Source organism: Cetorhinus maximus, chromosome 2 (genome assembly GCF_964194155.1).
Source record: "Cetorhinus maximus chromosome 2, sCetMax3.hap1.1, whole genome shotgun sequence".
Classification (NCBI taxonomy): Eukaryota; Metazoa; Chordata; class Chondrichthyes; order Lamniformes; family Cetorhinidae; genus Cetorhinus; species Cetorhinus maximus.
The window spans coordinates 10,835,777-10,852,574 of NC_135880.1; the positions used below are offsets into that span (position 1 = coordinate 10,835,777).

Below are 16,798 nucleotides of genomic sequence, written 5' to 3' on the forward strand. Positions count from 1 at the left end.
GTCCTGGAGCCTTTCAAAGCCAACAAAGTGCATTTGAAGTGTCATCACTGTTGTAGGCAAATTCCAAGGCCAATTTCTGCATAGCAAGACCCCACAAGCAGAGAAATGATAAATAACCAGGTAATCTTTTTAAGGGGATTATTTGAAGATTAAATGTTGGCCAGGACACTATAACTACCCTGCCCTTATGTCATGGGGTCTTTTATAACCACTTGAGAGAGCCTTGGTTTAATTCTCATCCAAAAAATGGCACCTCTGACATTGTAGCACTCTCTCTGGGTATGGTGGGGGGATAAGGGGGAGGAAATGAAAGCTCCAGCGAAAATGGCTTGTTGGAACAGCTGTTTATTTCCTGTCTGTTAATTTCATACGTTCTTCCATTGGGTGGGGGTGTGCTCATTTGCAGGCGAGGATAAGGACTTTGGAACTGATATGTTGGGCTACAGAAAACCAATGAATACTGGAGAACACCAGAGTATAAGAATTATTCCTTGAGTGGCTAAGAACACAGGCAGCAGCTTTCTGAAAGAGTTGTAATTGATGGAGAGAAAAGTATAGAGGCTGATTGGAAGAGTGTTAAGAGACTTGAGAAACTACCTGAGAATTGAAATTCCCTTGTGCTTTGTCTAGCATTGTGCCTTGGCTTTGTGGTAGCACTCTGGACTCTGAGTTAGAAAGGGATTTATGCACCTAAGCTAGCTGACACTTAAGTGCGGTATTGAAGGAGTGGTATGACCCTTCTTCAGAGCTCTGAAGAAGGGTCATACAGACGCAAAACATTAACTCTGTTTCTCTCTCCGCAGATGCTGCTAGACCTGCTGAGTTTTTCCTGCGTTTTCTGTTTCTGTTTCAGATTTCCAGCATCCGCAGTATTTTGCCTTTAACTGAAGGAGTGGTGTTCTGTTAGAGGTTCTTTCAGAGGAAATGTTAAACCAAGGCCCCATTCACCCCCACAGGTGGACATAAAAGATTCTGTAGCGCTATTTTAAAAATAAAAGCAAGGGAGTTTTCCTGGTGTCCTGGCTACCATCCCTCAATTAACCACATTTAAAAAGGATTATTTCATGATTTAGCCTGTTTGTTTGACCCTGATCTGTGCAAAATGGCCGTCACATTTGCCTACATTGCAACAGTGGCTATCCTCCAAAGCTACTTGTTGGCTGTGAAGTGCTTTGGAACATTCTTTTAGATTGCTAGTTAAATCATTTGCACCAAATTCCTTTGCACTATTTTTACAAATTTATTCATCTACTTTTTGAAGTGCTAAAGTAACATGTGCAGAAATGTTATGTGATTGTGCTAATGGGTGTGTTAAACAAAACCGAGCATTTCAACCTCAAGTGATGCATTTTGAAAGCAAAAATGCAGAGGCAATATCAATGAAATGGTACAATTTTAATGGGGGTGCAGGGACAGGCAACATAGGTTCAGAGTTATGGTGAACCTTTATAAATCACTGGTTAGACCTGAGCTAGGGTATTGTTTCCAATTCTGGACACCACACTGTATGAAGAATCCTTTACCCCAAAATGTCATGATTTGGAATGAGCTGCCTGAAAAGGTTAATGGAAGCAGACTGAATTATAACTTCCAAAATGAGTTATAGCCCTGCAAATTTCTCCTTTTGAAGTATTTATATGAGGAAATAGCAGGGGACTGGGACTAATTGAATAGCTCAAAGAACAGGCAGAAGTCTGTGTCCATATGGAGCAAGACCTGCACAACGTTCAAGCTTGAACTGATAAATGGCAACTAATATTCACGCCACACAGGTGCCAGGCAATGACCGTCTCCAACAAGGAAGAATTTAACCATCTCCCCTTGACATTCAACAGCATTATCATGCTGAATTCTCCGACCATCAACATCCTGGGGTTACCATTGACCAGAAACTTCACTGGACTAGCCAAATAAATACAGTGGCCAGAAGAGCAGGTCAGCAGCTGGGAATTCTTCCCCAAAGCCTGTCCACCAAGGCAACAGATCTGTTGAAGGGCCATTTGGACTCAAAACGTTAACTGTTTCTCTCCGCAGATGCTGCCAGACCTGCTGAGCTTTTCCAGGTATTTTTGTTTTTGTTTTGGATCATCCAGAACAAAGCAGCCCATTTGATTGGCACACCATCCACCACCTTAAACAATCTCTCTCCACCGCCGATGCACACTGGCAGAAGTGTGCACCATATGCAAGATGCACTGCAGCAACTCACCAAGCTTCCTTTGACAACATCTTCCAAACCCATGACCTCTCCCACCTAGAAGGACAAGGGAAGCAGATACATGGGAACACCACCACCTGCGAGTACCCCTTCAAGTCAAACACCATCCTGCCTTGCTGTTCTTTCACCGTCACTGGGTCAAAAACCTGGAACTCCCTCCCGAACAGCACTACAGGTGTGTCTACACAAGATGGACCGCAGTGGTTCAAGAAGGCAGCTCACTATCATCTTCTCAAGGGCAATTAGGGATGCGCAGCAATTGCTGGCCTTCCAGCAACACACTCATCCCATGAAAGAATTAAAAACACAAGCATGATGGGTGGAATGTGCTGCATGACTCCATGAAATAAAGAAGAGTTAAACAATTAACATTAATGAACAATATAAAATTAAAACAATGGCCTGGATTTTCATCAGTACAGAAAGCCCCTAAGTTGTGACAAAAATGGCAGACAAGCCTGGAAATCCGAAGTCCTGCCTCCAAACATGACACTTCCTATCTTCACTGGGATAGGAATTGAGTCAGGCTGGGTTTGGCGCATGCATGGTTTACAGAGGCAGCTGGCCACTTAAATCATTAGCTGCCTCCACTGAAGTAGGATTTTGGTAGGCCAGGAGTGTGAAACCAGAAGTGTGCAGATTAGACCAGATAAGAGCAGGTCCGAATTTTGTGGATTTGTTTCGATAACCCTTTGGAGAGGTAAGGTATCCCTTTGGATGTAGTCCTGGGACACCTTTGGAGGTCAGCTGCCCTTTGGGGTGGATCAGGTGCCCTTTTGGAATTGTTAAAAGTGGCTCTGTGTTAGAAGTGCATAAACTTATTAATGTCAACTGACCTGTCAAAGTCAACTGTCAGAATTGTCAAGGACCTGTCGAAAGCAACAATCAAAGGGAACTATTAAGCTGGAAAGGTATTTAAAAGACCTGCCCTTTTAAATTTTTGGAAAAAAATGTCTGTAATAAAAATATTATTTGCTATGGTTACAGGGGCATAGATTGGCATGGAGTATATGGGGGTGGGCACAGGGGCATAGGTTGAAGTTGAGGGTGTAGGGGTCCTATGGGGATGGGTACAGGGGTGTAGGTTGGCATGGAAGTATGAGGGTGAGTACAGTGGCATGAGTTGGCATGGTTGGGGCATGAGGAGTGTGCGGGGGAGTCAGGGCTCGAGGGATATTCTGGGTTTTATTGTATTTTTTCAATCTTTCACACAGTGCCGGTGCACAGGGGCAGGCCTTCCAGCCAGCTCGCCTCCATACCAGGCAGTTTCTGTGTTTGTTTCGAGGGTAGTGGCTATCAGCCCACACCGCCAGAATGAAAATCCCAACTTCCTGGTCTATTTTCCTGGGTTTTGATCATGGAACCCAGAAATGTCCCAACTCTATGACCATACCGGAGTGAAAATCCGGTCCAGTGTGTTCTGATACTAGTTGCTTGTTAAATATCCATGCTGCTAATTGCTGTGTCTGAACGTATAATACCTATACCTAATACACAGAAAACCAACATCTAAAACTAAAAAAGATAGGTTCAGGTTTCAGGTGCAGATTCTTCATCAAAGTGGGACTGTGAACCTCCAACATTAAAGGAAACTTGGGATGAGGTAACCCCAGCAGCGCTGTGAAAGAATCTAGATCCAATGGCTGGATTTTAGCAAATTCTTCTGTCTGTTCTTCTTTTTAGTGACTACTCTGATACTGAGAAGTTTTATGGCTCAATAGAGCGCCCAGTGCAGGTAAAATACACATCAAGAGAATCAGAATCTGGAGGTAGGTAGTTTGCATTTTGCTTTTCTGCCATATTAATTGGAAGATTGTGTTCTGGCTAATGATGGTACTTTTATTTCACTATGCAATGACATGCAGCTCTCAATGCTGTCAATGTTGTGAACCAAATTCCACAAAGCCAATGACAGCAGTAATGCGCAAAAAATGGCCAATGCCTCTGCAATTTCCACTTCAGTATCCTTGGGGCATCTCATCCAGTCCCGGTGCCTTATCAATTTACCTATCGAATACCACCTCCTCTTCAATTTTAAACTCATTTGGTGTCTCAATTACCTCCTCTTACATCATGGCCTGGGTAGCATCTTCTTCCTCAGTAAAGACAGATGTAAAGTATTCATTTAATATCTCATCTATGCCCTCTGGCTCTATGTGTAAATCCCCTTTTTTAGTTCCTAATCAGCCCTACTCTTCCTCTTACCACCCTTTTACTATTTACATACCTTTAGAAGACTTTGCGATTCCCTTTTATGTTAGCTGCCAGTTTCTTTCCATACTCTCCTTTTGCTTCTCTTGTTTGTCTCTTCACCACTCCTCTTGAGCCTTCTATGTTCAGCTTAGTTTTCAATTGTATTTTCTACCTGACATCTGTCATAAATAAGCACACTTATTCTCCTTTATCATAATTTCTATCACCGTTGTCATCCAGGGAGCTCTGGATTTATTGGCCTTACCTTTCCCTTTCAAGGGTATGTACCTTGACTGTGCCCAAATTATCTCTTCTTTGAAGGTAGACCATTGATTAGCTACTGTTTTTCCTGTAAACTTTGGATGACATTTTTTGAAGACTTCTGTTTATTAGCTGTAAAAATATTGCACCGGCGGGTGGGTGGGGGGTAGGGGTGGCGGTGGTGGTGGAGGAGGAGCAGGAGGCTGATTAAATGAATGAATGAATGATCCTTGACTGGCAATCATGTAAAAGAGAGCCTAAACAAAAACAGAATTACTTGGAAAAACTCAGCAGGTCTGGCAGCATCGGCGGAGAAGAAAAGAGTTGTCGTTTAGAGTCCTCATGACCCTTCAGCAGAACTGAGTCAAGTTAGGAGAGGGCTGAAATATAAGCTGGTTTAAGGTGGGGTGGGGGGAGAGAAGTTGGGGGGTGGGGGCCGGTGGTTGTAGGGACAAGCAAGCAGTGATAGGAGCAGATAATCAAAAGATGCCACAGACAAAGGAACAAAGACCTGTGAAAGGTGGTGATATTATCTAAGAGAATGTGCTAATTAAGAATGGATGGCAGGACACTCAAGTTACAGCTCTAGTGGGGGTGGGGTGGAAAGACTGACAGTTATAGATTTTAAAATAATGGAAATAGGTGGGAAAAGAAAAATCTATATAAATTATTGGAAAAAACAAAAGGGAAAGATTTTTCTTTTCCCACCTATTTCCATTATTTTTAAATCTATAACTGTAATGCCCTGTCAGTCTTTCCACCCCATCCCCACTAGAGCTGTACCTTGAGTGTCCTGCCATCCATCCTTAATTAGCACATTCTCTTAGATAATATCACCACCTTTCACACGTCTTTGTTCCTTTGTCTGTGACATCTTTTGATTATCTGCTCCTATCACTGCTTGCTTGTCCATACAACCACATCCCCCCCAACTTCTCTCCCCCCACCCCACCTTAAACCAGCTTATATTTCACCCCTCTCCTAACTTGACTCAGTTCTGCCTGAAGGGTCATGAGGACTCGAAACATCAACTCTTTTCTTCTCTGCCGATGCTGCCAGACCTGCTGAGTTTTTCCAGGTAATTCTGTTTTTGTTTTGGATTTCCAGCATCTGCAGTAGTTTTTTGTTTTTATAAAAGAGAGCCTGTTCACTTTTCACTTGACATGGGAAGCAGTGTGCCATGAAGGTGGACCTAATAGGCGTCCAATTGTGGGACCACAGGTGCAGTTGGAAGTCATATGATGAAATATCACAGAATCACACAGTGCAGAAGAGGCCCTTCAGCCCATTGAGTCTGCACCAACACACGAGAAACACCTGACCTACCTACCTAATCCCATTTACCAGCACTTGGCCCATAGCCTTGAATGTTATAACATGCCAAGTGCTCATCCAGGTACTTTTTAAAGGATGTGAGGCAACCCGCCTCCACCACCCTCCCAGGCAGTGCATTCCAGACCGTCACCACCCTCTGGGTAAATAAGTTTTCCCTCACTTCCCCCTCAACCTCCTGCCCCTCACCTTGAACTTGTGTCACCTCGTGACTGACCCTTCAACTAAGGGGAACAGCTGCTCCCTATCCACCCTGCCCATGCCCCTCATAATCTTGTACACCTCGATCAGGTCGCCCCTCAGTCTTCTCTGCTCCAATGAAAACAACCCAAGTCTATCCAACCTCTCTTCATAACTTAAATGTTTCATCCCAGGCAACATCCTGGTGAATCTCCTCTGCACCCTCTCCAATGCAATCACATCCTTCCTATAATGTGGCGACCAGAACTGCACACAGTACTCCAGGTGTAGCCTCACCAAGGTTCTATACAACTCCAACATGACCTCCCTACTTTTGTAATCTATGCCTCGATTGATAGAGGCAAGTGTCCCATAACACCCCACCAACATGCCCCTCCGCCTTCAGAGATCTATGGACACACACGCCAAGGTCCCTTTGTTCCTCAGAACTTCCTAGTGTCATGCCGTTCATTGAATACTTCCTTGTCAAATTACTCCTTCCAAAGTGTATCACCTCACATTTTTCAGGGTTAAATTCCATTGGCCACTTATCTGCCCATTTGACCATCCTGTCTATATCTTCCTGTAGCCCAAGACACTCAACCTCACTGTTAACCACCCAGCCAATCTTTGTGTCGTCTGCAAACTTACTAATCCTGCCCCCCACATAGTCCTCTATGTCGTTTATAAATGACAAATAATAGGGGACCCAGCACAGATCCTTGTGGTACGCCACTGGACACTGGCTTCCAGTCGCTAAGGCAGCTTTCTGTCATCACCCTCTGCCTCCTACAACTAAGCCAATTTTGAATCCACCTTATCAAATTACCCTGTATCCCATGTGTATTTGCCTTCTTTATAAGTCTCCCAAGTGGGACCTTGTCAAAAAAGGCTTTGCTGAAATCCATATAAACGACATCAACTGCACTACCCTCATCTACACACCTGGTCACCTCCTCAAAAAATTCAAGCTCCAACCTGCACTTTCTGTACTCCACTAATGCCTCCGTTGATTTGCTCCCCTTGTACCTGCGAAAAGCCTCTCTTTTCCTTCTCATCGTATTTGGAATATCTCTGGTCATCCATGGTTCTCTGGGCTTGTTACTCCTTCCTATCACACTAGAGGGAACATGTTGAGTCTGTACCCTCCCCATTACTTTTTGAACACCCCCCCAACTGCTCTTCTGTAGTTTTCCCCACAAGTAGCTGTTCCCAGTCTGCCTTGGCCGGATCCTGCCTTATTTTACTAAAATCCATTCTCCCCCAATCCAAAACATTTTTTTGCAACTTGTCTATTTCTTTGTCCATAACAAGCTTAAATTGTACCATGTTGTGGTCGCTATCACTAAAATGCTCCCCACCACCGCCTCAGCCACCTGTCCGGCTTCATTCCCCAGAATTAGGTCCAGCACTGTGCCATCCCTTGTTGGACCCTCTACATATTGACCTAAAAAGTTCTCCAGTACACATTTCAAGAAATCCATTCCATCCAAGCCCTTAACACTATGTCTATCCCAATTAATGTTGGGAAAGTTGAAATCACCTAATATAATTACCCTACTGTTCTTGTTTTTACACACCTCCGCAAATTGTGCACTTATTTGCTTCTCAATTTCCCGCTGACTATCTGGGGGTCTATAATAAACACCTAACAATGTGGCTGCCCCTTTTTTATTCCTAAGCTCTACCTACAAAGCTTCGTTCAATGCCCCCTCCAAGATATCATCTTACTGCAGTAACTGACTTCTTAACTGAAATTGCAATGCCTCCTCCTCTTTTACCTCCTCCCCTGTCTCGTCTGAATTTTCTATATCCCGGAATGCTGAGCTGCCAATCCTGCCTCTCCCTCAACCACGTTTCTGTGATGGCTACTAAATTACAATTCCACGTGTCAATCCTCACCCTTAACTCTTCCATTTTACCTGTAATACTCCTGGCATTAAAGTAGAGGCCATCCAGCCTTGCCTTACTCCCCTGAACTCTGTACTCCCTCTGACTTGATTGTTTTACTGTATTATGATGTGTCCCCATTCTGCTAACATTCTGTGTCCCCTCCCACTGCCGAATTAGTTTAAACTCCTCCCAACAGCACTAGCAAACCCGCCCCCAAGGATGTTAGTCCCACTCTGGTTCAGATGTAGACCGTCTCGCTTGTACAGGTCCCATCTTCCCCAGAAACGGTCCCAGTGATCTAGGAATCTAAAACCCTCCCTCCTGCACCAACTCTTAAGCCATGTATTCTTCTGCGCTATTCTCCCATTTCTGAGCTCGCTAGCACGGGGCTCTGGGAGTAATCCAGAGATTACAACCTGAGAAGTCCTGCTTTTCTGTCTACTGCCTAACTCCCTGAATTCTTGATGCAAGACCTCATCCCTCTTTCTACCTATGTCATTGGTACCAACATGTACCATGACCTCTGCCTTATCACCCTCCCCCTTCAGGATGCCCTGCAGCCGTTCAGTGACATCCCGGTCCCTGGCACCAGGGAGGCAACACACCATCCTGGAGTCATGTTGACGGCCACAGTAGCACCTATCTGTTCCCCTGACTATAGAATCCCCTATTACTATTGCTCTTCCTCTCTTCCTCCCCTCCTGTGGAAACAGGCTGCTTGTGGTGCCAGAAGCTTGGCTCTGTCTGAACTCCCTGGAGGAACCAGCGCCCTCATCAGCCTCCAAAATGGAATACTGATTTGCGAGCGGGACCCCAGGGGACTGCTGAACTACCTGCCTGTTTCTCTTGGACTGCCTGGTGGTCACCCATTCAATTCCTTCCTCAAGTCCCTTCATTTGCGGTGTGACCACCTCTCTAAGCGTGCTATCCACGATGCTCTCAAACTCGTGGATGCTTCACAGTGTCCCCAGCTGCCGTTCCAGCTCTGAAACCCGAGCTTCCAGGAGCTGTAGCTGGACACACTTCCTGCACACATGCTGGTCCCGGGCACTGGAAATGTTCCCGGCTTCCCACATGGAGCACGAGGAACACACCACGGCTTTGAGTTCTCCTGCCATGACTTATCCATTTAAATTAAACCTTTTAAATTAATTCCTCTAGGGCCCTTCTTTCCTGATCCTTATTATTACAGAATATACAAACTATAAACCACAAAATGACCTTAAACTATAAGCGATAAGAGTAGTAAATACATACCCGACCTTCCCCACTACTTACCAGTCATTTCTCTTCCTTGTAGCCTCTACTGCTGCAGCAGGGCAAGACCACTCTCTGAAGATTTAATAAGTTGGGTAGCAAAGAAAAATGCAAAGAGCACCTCTTCCCCTCTGCACCAAATTGCCAATACCCACACTCACTCTGGCTGTGTCTCATTCGGGATGAAGTCTCTGCTCTGTTCGTGTGCATCCCAAGATATATCCACCTAGAATTGACAACCCTACTGCTGCATCAGAAGGGAAAATAAACTTGCATTGTTCTATGGTGATGTTTTCCAGTATGCCTGTTGGAGGCACATGAATAATTTTCTGAAATTATCTCCAATGAACAAAGGCAAAGAATAAAATCAATGTGGGAAAGAGATCCGGCGATAAGGAATTACACTTCCAAATCTTGAGTTATATCTAAACGTGTCTTCAATCCAAAAATTGTGATTTTACATCAAAAGGTCACTTGCCACTGTGACTAACTAAGTAGACCTTACTGAACAGGGGGTTGGGAGATGAGAACCTGGGAATACAGATCTGTAAGGTGGTGCAGGGAGCTAGGGATCTGGAAAGAAAGGAGGGATGGAGCTGAGGCAGGCAGAAGTGTTTCTTCACTCATTCACTTTCCCTTCATTCAGTCACTCACCATTCTCCAATAATTGAATTGAGCCTGTGCTGATTTAAATATAAATATTGCTGGATCCAGCAATTCTACCTCCTCTCCTTCTTGCTTAGAACACACATTAGATATAATTGTGTGATGTAGTGTAAGGAAGGAGATGAGATTTACTTTGATCACACCATATAAAAAGATTGTAAATAGGTTTGAATATATTCCATGTTAAGTATTTCCAGCAGTATTGCAAGATATTAAACAGAGGAAGTCTTCATGAGTACAGAGTACTCAGAGGAGTCCCTACCCTTGTGTTTTTCCTTTTGTGTATTCTTAGAGACTTCAATTGTCTTTTTCAGATTATGCAGATGATGATGATGATGAGGATGAGGATGACTATCTGAGACCAGATGGACTTCATATAAGCCCAGAATCAGAAGGTAATAAACCATTCTAATCATTTTACTTTAATACTATTTTATGCTAGGTTAACGAGGCAGAATAAAGGACACAAGCACAAAAGAAATAGGAGTAGGAATGGGCTATACCTACCCTTGGACCTGCTCCATCATTCAATAAGATCAGGCCCGATCTTTGACCTCAGTTCACTTCTCTGCTCGATTTCCTTGAGTCCTTTGGTGTTGAAAAATCTATCAATCTCAATCTTGAATATACTCAATGACTAAGCATCCATAGCCCTCTGAGATAGAGAATTCCAAAGACTTACAGCCCTCTGAATAAAGAAATTCCTCTTCATCTCAAACTTAAATACTCGACTCCTAATATTGAGACTATACCAGCTAGTTCTTAACTCTCCAGCCAGGGGAAACAACCTCTCAGCAGCTAATCTTTCAAGCTTCCTCAGGTTCTTTTAAGTTTCAATAAAATATCCTCTCATTCTTCTAAACTCCAGAGAGTATAGACCGAATCTATTCAACCCTCTTATCATCGAGGATCATCAGTGCAGTCTCGGGATAGTGTAGAGATCATTTGACCACTGGTAACACATTATGTTCTATGTATTCTTTTCTAACACCATTGCAACATTAAATTTCCTAACTTTTATCAATCAAAATTTAAAATAAATGACAACAATTATCAGAAAGTAAGATTTGCATTTGTATTGAAGCCTTCAGGTTTCAGCCGTGACTCAGTGATGGTACTGTTGACTTTTGAGTTAGAAAGCTGTGTGTTCAAGCTCCAGAAATTGGAGCACATGATCTAGCCTGACCCTTCAGTGTAGGACTAAGGGAATATTGTGCTGTCTTTCTGATGAGACATTAAACCGCTATCTCAGGTGGATGTAAAAGATCCCTTGGCTCTACTTTGAAGAAGAAAAATGCCACATTAATTTCCCCTGTGCCCTGGTCAATATTTATCCCTCAGCCATCATCACTTAAAAACAGATTAGTTGGCCATCATCACGTTGTGGGAGCTTGCTGTGTGCAAATTGGCTGCAGCATTTTCTAAATTACAACAATGACTACACTTCATTGGTTCTAAATCGCTTTGGAAGCAATCAAGTCCTATCCCCTATTTATCCAATTACCTCTGTGCTCACTGACCTAAATTGGCTCCTTGTCAAGCAATGTCTTAACTTTAAAATTGTCATCCTTGTTTTCAAATTCCTCCATGGCTTTGCTCTTCCTATCTCAGTAATCTCCAGCCCCACAACCCCGCAAGATATCTGCTCTCTTCAATTCTGGCCTCTTGTGCATCCCCGATTATAATTGCTCCACCATTGGTGACCATGCCTTCAGTTGCCTAGGCCCCTCCCTACACCTCTCCGCCTTTCTACCGGGCTTTTTTGTTTTAAGACATTCCTTAAAACCTTTTTTAAACAAGCTTTTGATCATCTGACCTAATATGTCACATTGTGTTATACTTTGTTTTATAATGCTCCTGTGAAGCACCTAGAAACCTTTTATTAGGTTTATGGTGCTCTATACTGTAAATATAAGTTGTTGGAATGTTCTGAAGTGGTTAAAGGCACTACAGAAATGCAAGTCTGTCTGTCTTTCTTGTTTTATATCTCAAAATATTTCAAAATACAACAGGCAATGAATTGCTTTTTTGGAGTACGATCGCGTCATTGTATGGGTAATAAACTATAATAAGGTTGTTATAAGGCCCAACGTTGGGACAATCTAAATGGTGACACTGGATGCTAATGTCCATTAATTCAATGAATACAGGTATTCCCTACAATCGGAAGCACTAAAATGTTGTAAAATATATTGAATCAGTTAATTTCTTAATTTGAAGGAGGGTGTGAAAAGGATTACTATTTGCAAGTTGTTTCTGTAGTAATTCATTAAGCATTTGCTTTATCAGTGAAGTGAAATACTTTTTTTCTCTTTCCGATGTATTTAGATGTTCGCCCTATGTTGAATTCTTCTCCAATCCAACCAGAAAAAAGCAGTAAAAAACCACTACCTCCTCTGCCACCTCCCAATCAACGATGCATTTCACATGGGTTGGTTGTTATAAAAGAGTATTTACCAAGTTCACTACAGGAGCATTTGCCTCCCACTTCCCCTGCAAAAACTGAAAATAGTGCATTGCTCAGATATCCAACTCCCAATGCTTCACCAAACTGTCCAACCCCCCCTCCTGTACATTTAAAACTCATATTTTGTGAAAAGGAGCAGCAGAGAAGACTTTCAGAAGCTTCAGACTCTGATATGAAAGTGAGAAGTAAATTTCCAATAGAATTAAATATGCATTTATCACAGATGACTGGAAAAAGGACATCACCCGATGTTGCATCCCCATCTGTACCCATCTACAAAGGATCCAGCGCTGGACCTCCTCCAGTGCCGATGAACAAAGGACCTACAGCTGGACGTCCTCCAGTGCCGATGAACAAAGGACCTACTGCTGTACCTCCTCCAGTGCCTATGCACAAAAGATCTATTACTGGACCTCCTTCAGTGCCCATGAAGAAAGGATCTAGTGTTGGACTCTCTCCAGTGCCAGTGAACAAAGGATCTGGTGCTGGACCTCCTGCAGTGTCTGTGAACAAAGGATCTGGTGCTGAACCTCCTCCAGTGCCCATGAGCAAAGGATCTAGCGCTAAATCTCCTCCAATTCTTATGCCCAAAGGATCTAGTGTGGGCCAACCTCCATTGCCAATGAATAAACCCATGTTGTCATCAATTCCATCTGAAACTGTACAGGTCAAGCCTAAGCTATACAAACCAGAACTATTGCCAAAAGGAGCTTTGGCTTTGACCAAACCACCACTTCTTGTTAAGCCTAAGGTTCAAAAGCACAGCACACTCCTGACAGCACCCTTACAGTAAGTGGTGTAATATAAATTATTAATATGATTGATATGTACTTGATGTCTCACATAAACTGCTATGCAACTCATCAATATGCTTTAATATTTACCTTCCATGTGAGCTTCAGTTCTAATTGCATTTACTCATCCTGTTTCCATACTTCAAAACATTTACCTTCATCCAAGAATCCAATCACTAATCCTGGAAGCGAATTCCACAGCCTCCAATTTATTTGTATAAAAAGAGCATATCCCTCATTCTATCATTAACATCAAGCTAGGGGACAAGCCCTGGTTCACTGAAGAGTGTAGAAGAACATGTGAGGAGCAGCACCAGGCGTACCTAAAAATGATGTGCCAACCTGGTGAAGCTACAATGTAGGGCTATGTGTATGCTAAACAGCAGATAGATAGGGCTAAGTGATCCCACAACAAAGGGATCAGATCAAAACTGTGCAGTTCTGCCACATCCAGTCATGAATGGTGGTGGACAACTAAACAAATAACAGGAAGGGGAGTCTCCACGAATATGCCCATCCTCAGTGATCCTCAGCAGGTGAGTGCAAAACAAGTCTGAAGCATTTGTAATCACTTTCGCCAGAAATGCTGACTTGAGACTGTAAGACAAAAAAAAACATGGAAATGCATGAAGTACCCAACAAAACTGGTTTAAAACAAAAACAGAATTACCTGGAAAAACTCAGCAGGTCTGGCAGCATCGGCGGAGAAGAAAAGAGTTGACGTTTCAAGTCCTCATGACCCTTCAGCAGAACCGAGTAAAGTTAGGAGAGGGCTGAAATATAAGCTGGTTTAAGGTTGGGGTGGGGGGGGGTGGTGTTGGGAGGAGAGAAGTTGGGGGGGAGGTGGTTGTAGGGACAAGCAAGCAGTGATAGGAGCAGATAATCAAAAGATGTCACAGACAAAGGAACAAAGACATGTAAAAGGTGGTGATATTATCTAAGAGAATGTGCTAATTAAGAATGGATGGCAGGACACTCAAGGTACAGCTCTAGTGGGGGTGGGGTGGAAAGACTGACAGGGCATTACAGTTATGGATTTAAAAATAATGGAAATAGGTGGGAAAAGAAAAAATCTATATAAATTATTGGAAAAAACAAAAGGGAGGGGGAAGAAACGGAAAGGGGGTGGGGATGGGGTAGGGAGTTCAAGATCTAAAGTTGTTGAATTCAATATTCAGTCCGGAAGGCTGTAAAGTGCCTAGTCAGAAGATGAGGTGCTGTTCCTCCAGTTTGCATTGGGCTTCACTGGAACAATGCAGCAAGCCAAGGACAGACATGTGGGCAAGAGAGCAGGGTGGAGTGTTAAAATGGCAAGCGACAGGGAGGTTTGGGTCTTTCTTGCGGACAGACCGCAGGTGTTCTGCAAAGCGGTCGCCCAGTTTACGTTTGGTCTCTCCAATGTAGAGGAGACCGCATTGGGAGCAACAAATGCAGTAGACTAAGTTAGGGGAAATGCAAGTGAAATGCTGCTTCACTTGAAAGGAGTGTTTGGGCCCTTGGACGGTGAGGAGAGAGGAATTGAAGGGGCAGGTGTTGCATCTTCTGCGTGGGCATGGGGAGGTGCCATAGGTGGGGGTTGAGGAGTAGGGGGTGATGGAGGAGTGGACCAGGGTTTCCCGGAGGGAACGATCCCTACGGAATACCGCCAGGGGGGGGTGAAGGGAAGATGTGTTTGGTGGTGGCATCGTGCTGGAGTTGGCGGAAATGGCGGAGGATGATCCTTTGAATGCGGAGGCTGGTGGGGTGATGTGAGGACAAGGGGGACCCTATCGTGTTTCTGGGAGGGAGGAGAAGGCATGAGGGCGGATGCGCGGGAGATGGGCCGGACACGGTTGAGAGCCCTGTCAACGACCGTGGGTGGAAAACCTCGGTTAAGGAAGAAGGAGGACATGTCAGAGGAACTGTTTTTGAAGGTAGCATCATCAGAACAGATGCGACGGAGGCGAAGGAACTGAGAGAATGGGATGGAGTCCTCACAGGAAGCGGGGTGTGAGGAGCTGTAGTCGAGGTAGCTGTGGGAGTCGGTAGGCTTGTAATGGATATTGGTGGACAGTCTATCACCAGAAATTGAGACAGAGAGGTCAAGGAAGGGAAGGGAAGTGTCAGAGATGGACCATGTGAAAATGATGGAGGGGTGGAGATTGGAAGCAAAATTAATAAATTTTTCCAGGTCCCGACGAGAGCATAAAGCAGCACCGAAGTAATCATCGATGTACCAGAGAAAGAGTTGTGGGAGGGGGCCGGAGTAGGACTGGAACAAGGAATGTTCCACATACCCCATAAAGAGACAGGCATAGCTGAGGGGCCCATGTGGGTACCCATAGCCACACCTTTTATTTGGAGGAAGTGAGAGGAGTTAAAGGAGAAATTGTTCAGCCAGACGGAGGAGAGTAGTGGTGGATGGGGATTGCTCGGGCCTCTGTTCAAGGAAGAAGCTAAGGGCCCTCAGACCATCCTGGTGGGGGATGGAGGTGTAGAGGGATTGGACGTCCATGGTGAAGAGGAAGCGGTTGGGGCCAGGGAACTGGAAATTGTTGATGTGATGTAAGGTGTCAGAGGAATCACGGATGTAGGTGGGAAGGGACTGGACAAGGGGAGAGAGAAGGGAGTCAAGATAACGAGAAATGAGTTCCGTGGGGCAGGAACAGGCTGACACGATCGGTCTGCCAGGACAGTTCTGTTTGTGGATTTTGGGTAGGAGGTAGAAGCGGGCTGTCCAAGGTTGGGCGACTATCAGGTTGGAAGCTGTGGGAGGAAGATCTCCAGAGGAGATGAGGTCAGTGACAGTCCTGGAAACAATGGCTTGATGTTCAGTGGTGGGGTCATGGTCCAGGGAGAGGTAGGAGGAAGTGTCTGCGAGTTGACGCAGTTATATTTCACCCCTCTCCTAACTTTACTCAGTTCTGCTGAAGGGTCATGAGGACTCGAAACGTCCACTCTTTTCTTCTCTGCCGATGCTGCCAGACCTGCTGAGTTTTTCCAGGTAATTCTGTTTTTGTTTTGGATTTCCAGCATCCGCAGTAGTTTTTTGTTTTTAAAACTGGTTTAATCTGGTTTGACTTATACATACATACACAAATGGGCACATAGGTTATGCGGGTGGGCAAAAATTAGCAGATGGAGTATACTGTGGGAAAATTTGAACTTGTCCACTTTGGCAGGAACAGTAGAAAAGCAGTATACTATTTAAATGGAGGTATATTGCAGAGCTCGGTGGTACAGAGGAATCTGGTATCCTGGTACGTGAATCACAAAATGTTAGTATGCAGGTACAGCAAGGAATTAGGATGGCAAATGGAATGCTGTACTTTATTGCAAGGTGAATAGAATATAAAAGTAGGGAAGTTTTACTGTAGTTGTCCATGGCATTGATGAGACAACATCTGGAGTGCTGTGTACAATTATGGTCTACTTATTTGGAAAAAAAGATATAATTTCATTAGAATTAGTTCAGGGTAAGTTCACTCACCTCATTCCTGGGATGAAGGGCTTATCTTATGAAGAAAGATTGAACAGATTGGCCTATACCCATTGGAG

General features: G+C 44.1%; 1 protein-coding gene across 2 annotated transcripts in view; it reads left to right on the plus strand.

The window, feature by feature from the left end:
- Window positions 1–16,798, plus strand: part of sh3bp2 (SH3-domain binding protein 2) — a 150,837-nt gene that overhangs the window by 120,536 nt on the left and 13,503 nt on the right. For both annotated transcript variants that reach the window (XM_078561115.1, XM_078561125.1), the window contains exons 6-8: window positions 3,902–3,987; window positions 10,315–10,395; window positions 12,329–13,256. In XM_078561115.1, coding sequence (XP_078417241.1) covers window positions 3,902–3,987; window positions 10,315–10,395; window positions 12,329–13,256 — 1,095 coding nt within the window. The remainder of the gene's footprint in view (window positions 1–3,901; window positions 3,988–10,314; window positions 10,396–12,328; window positions 13,257–16,798) is intronic.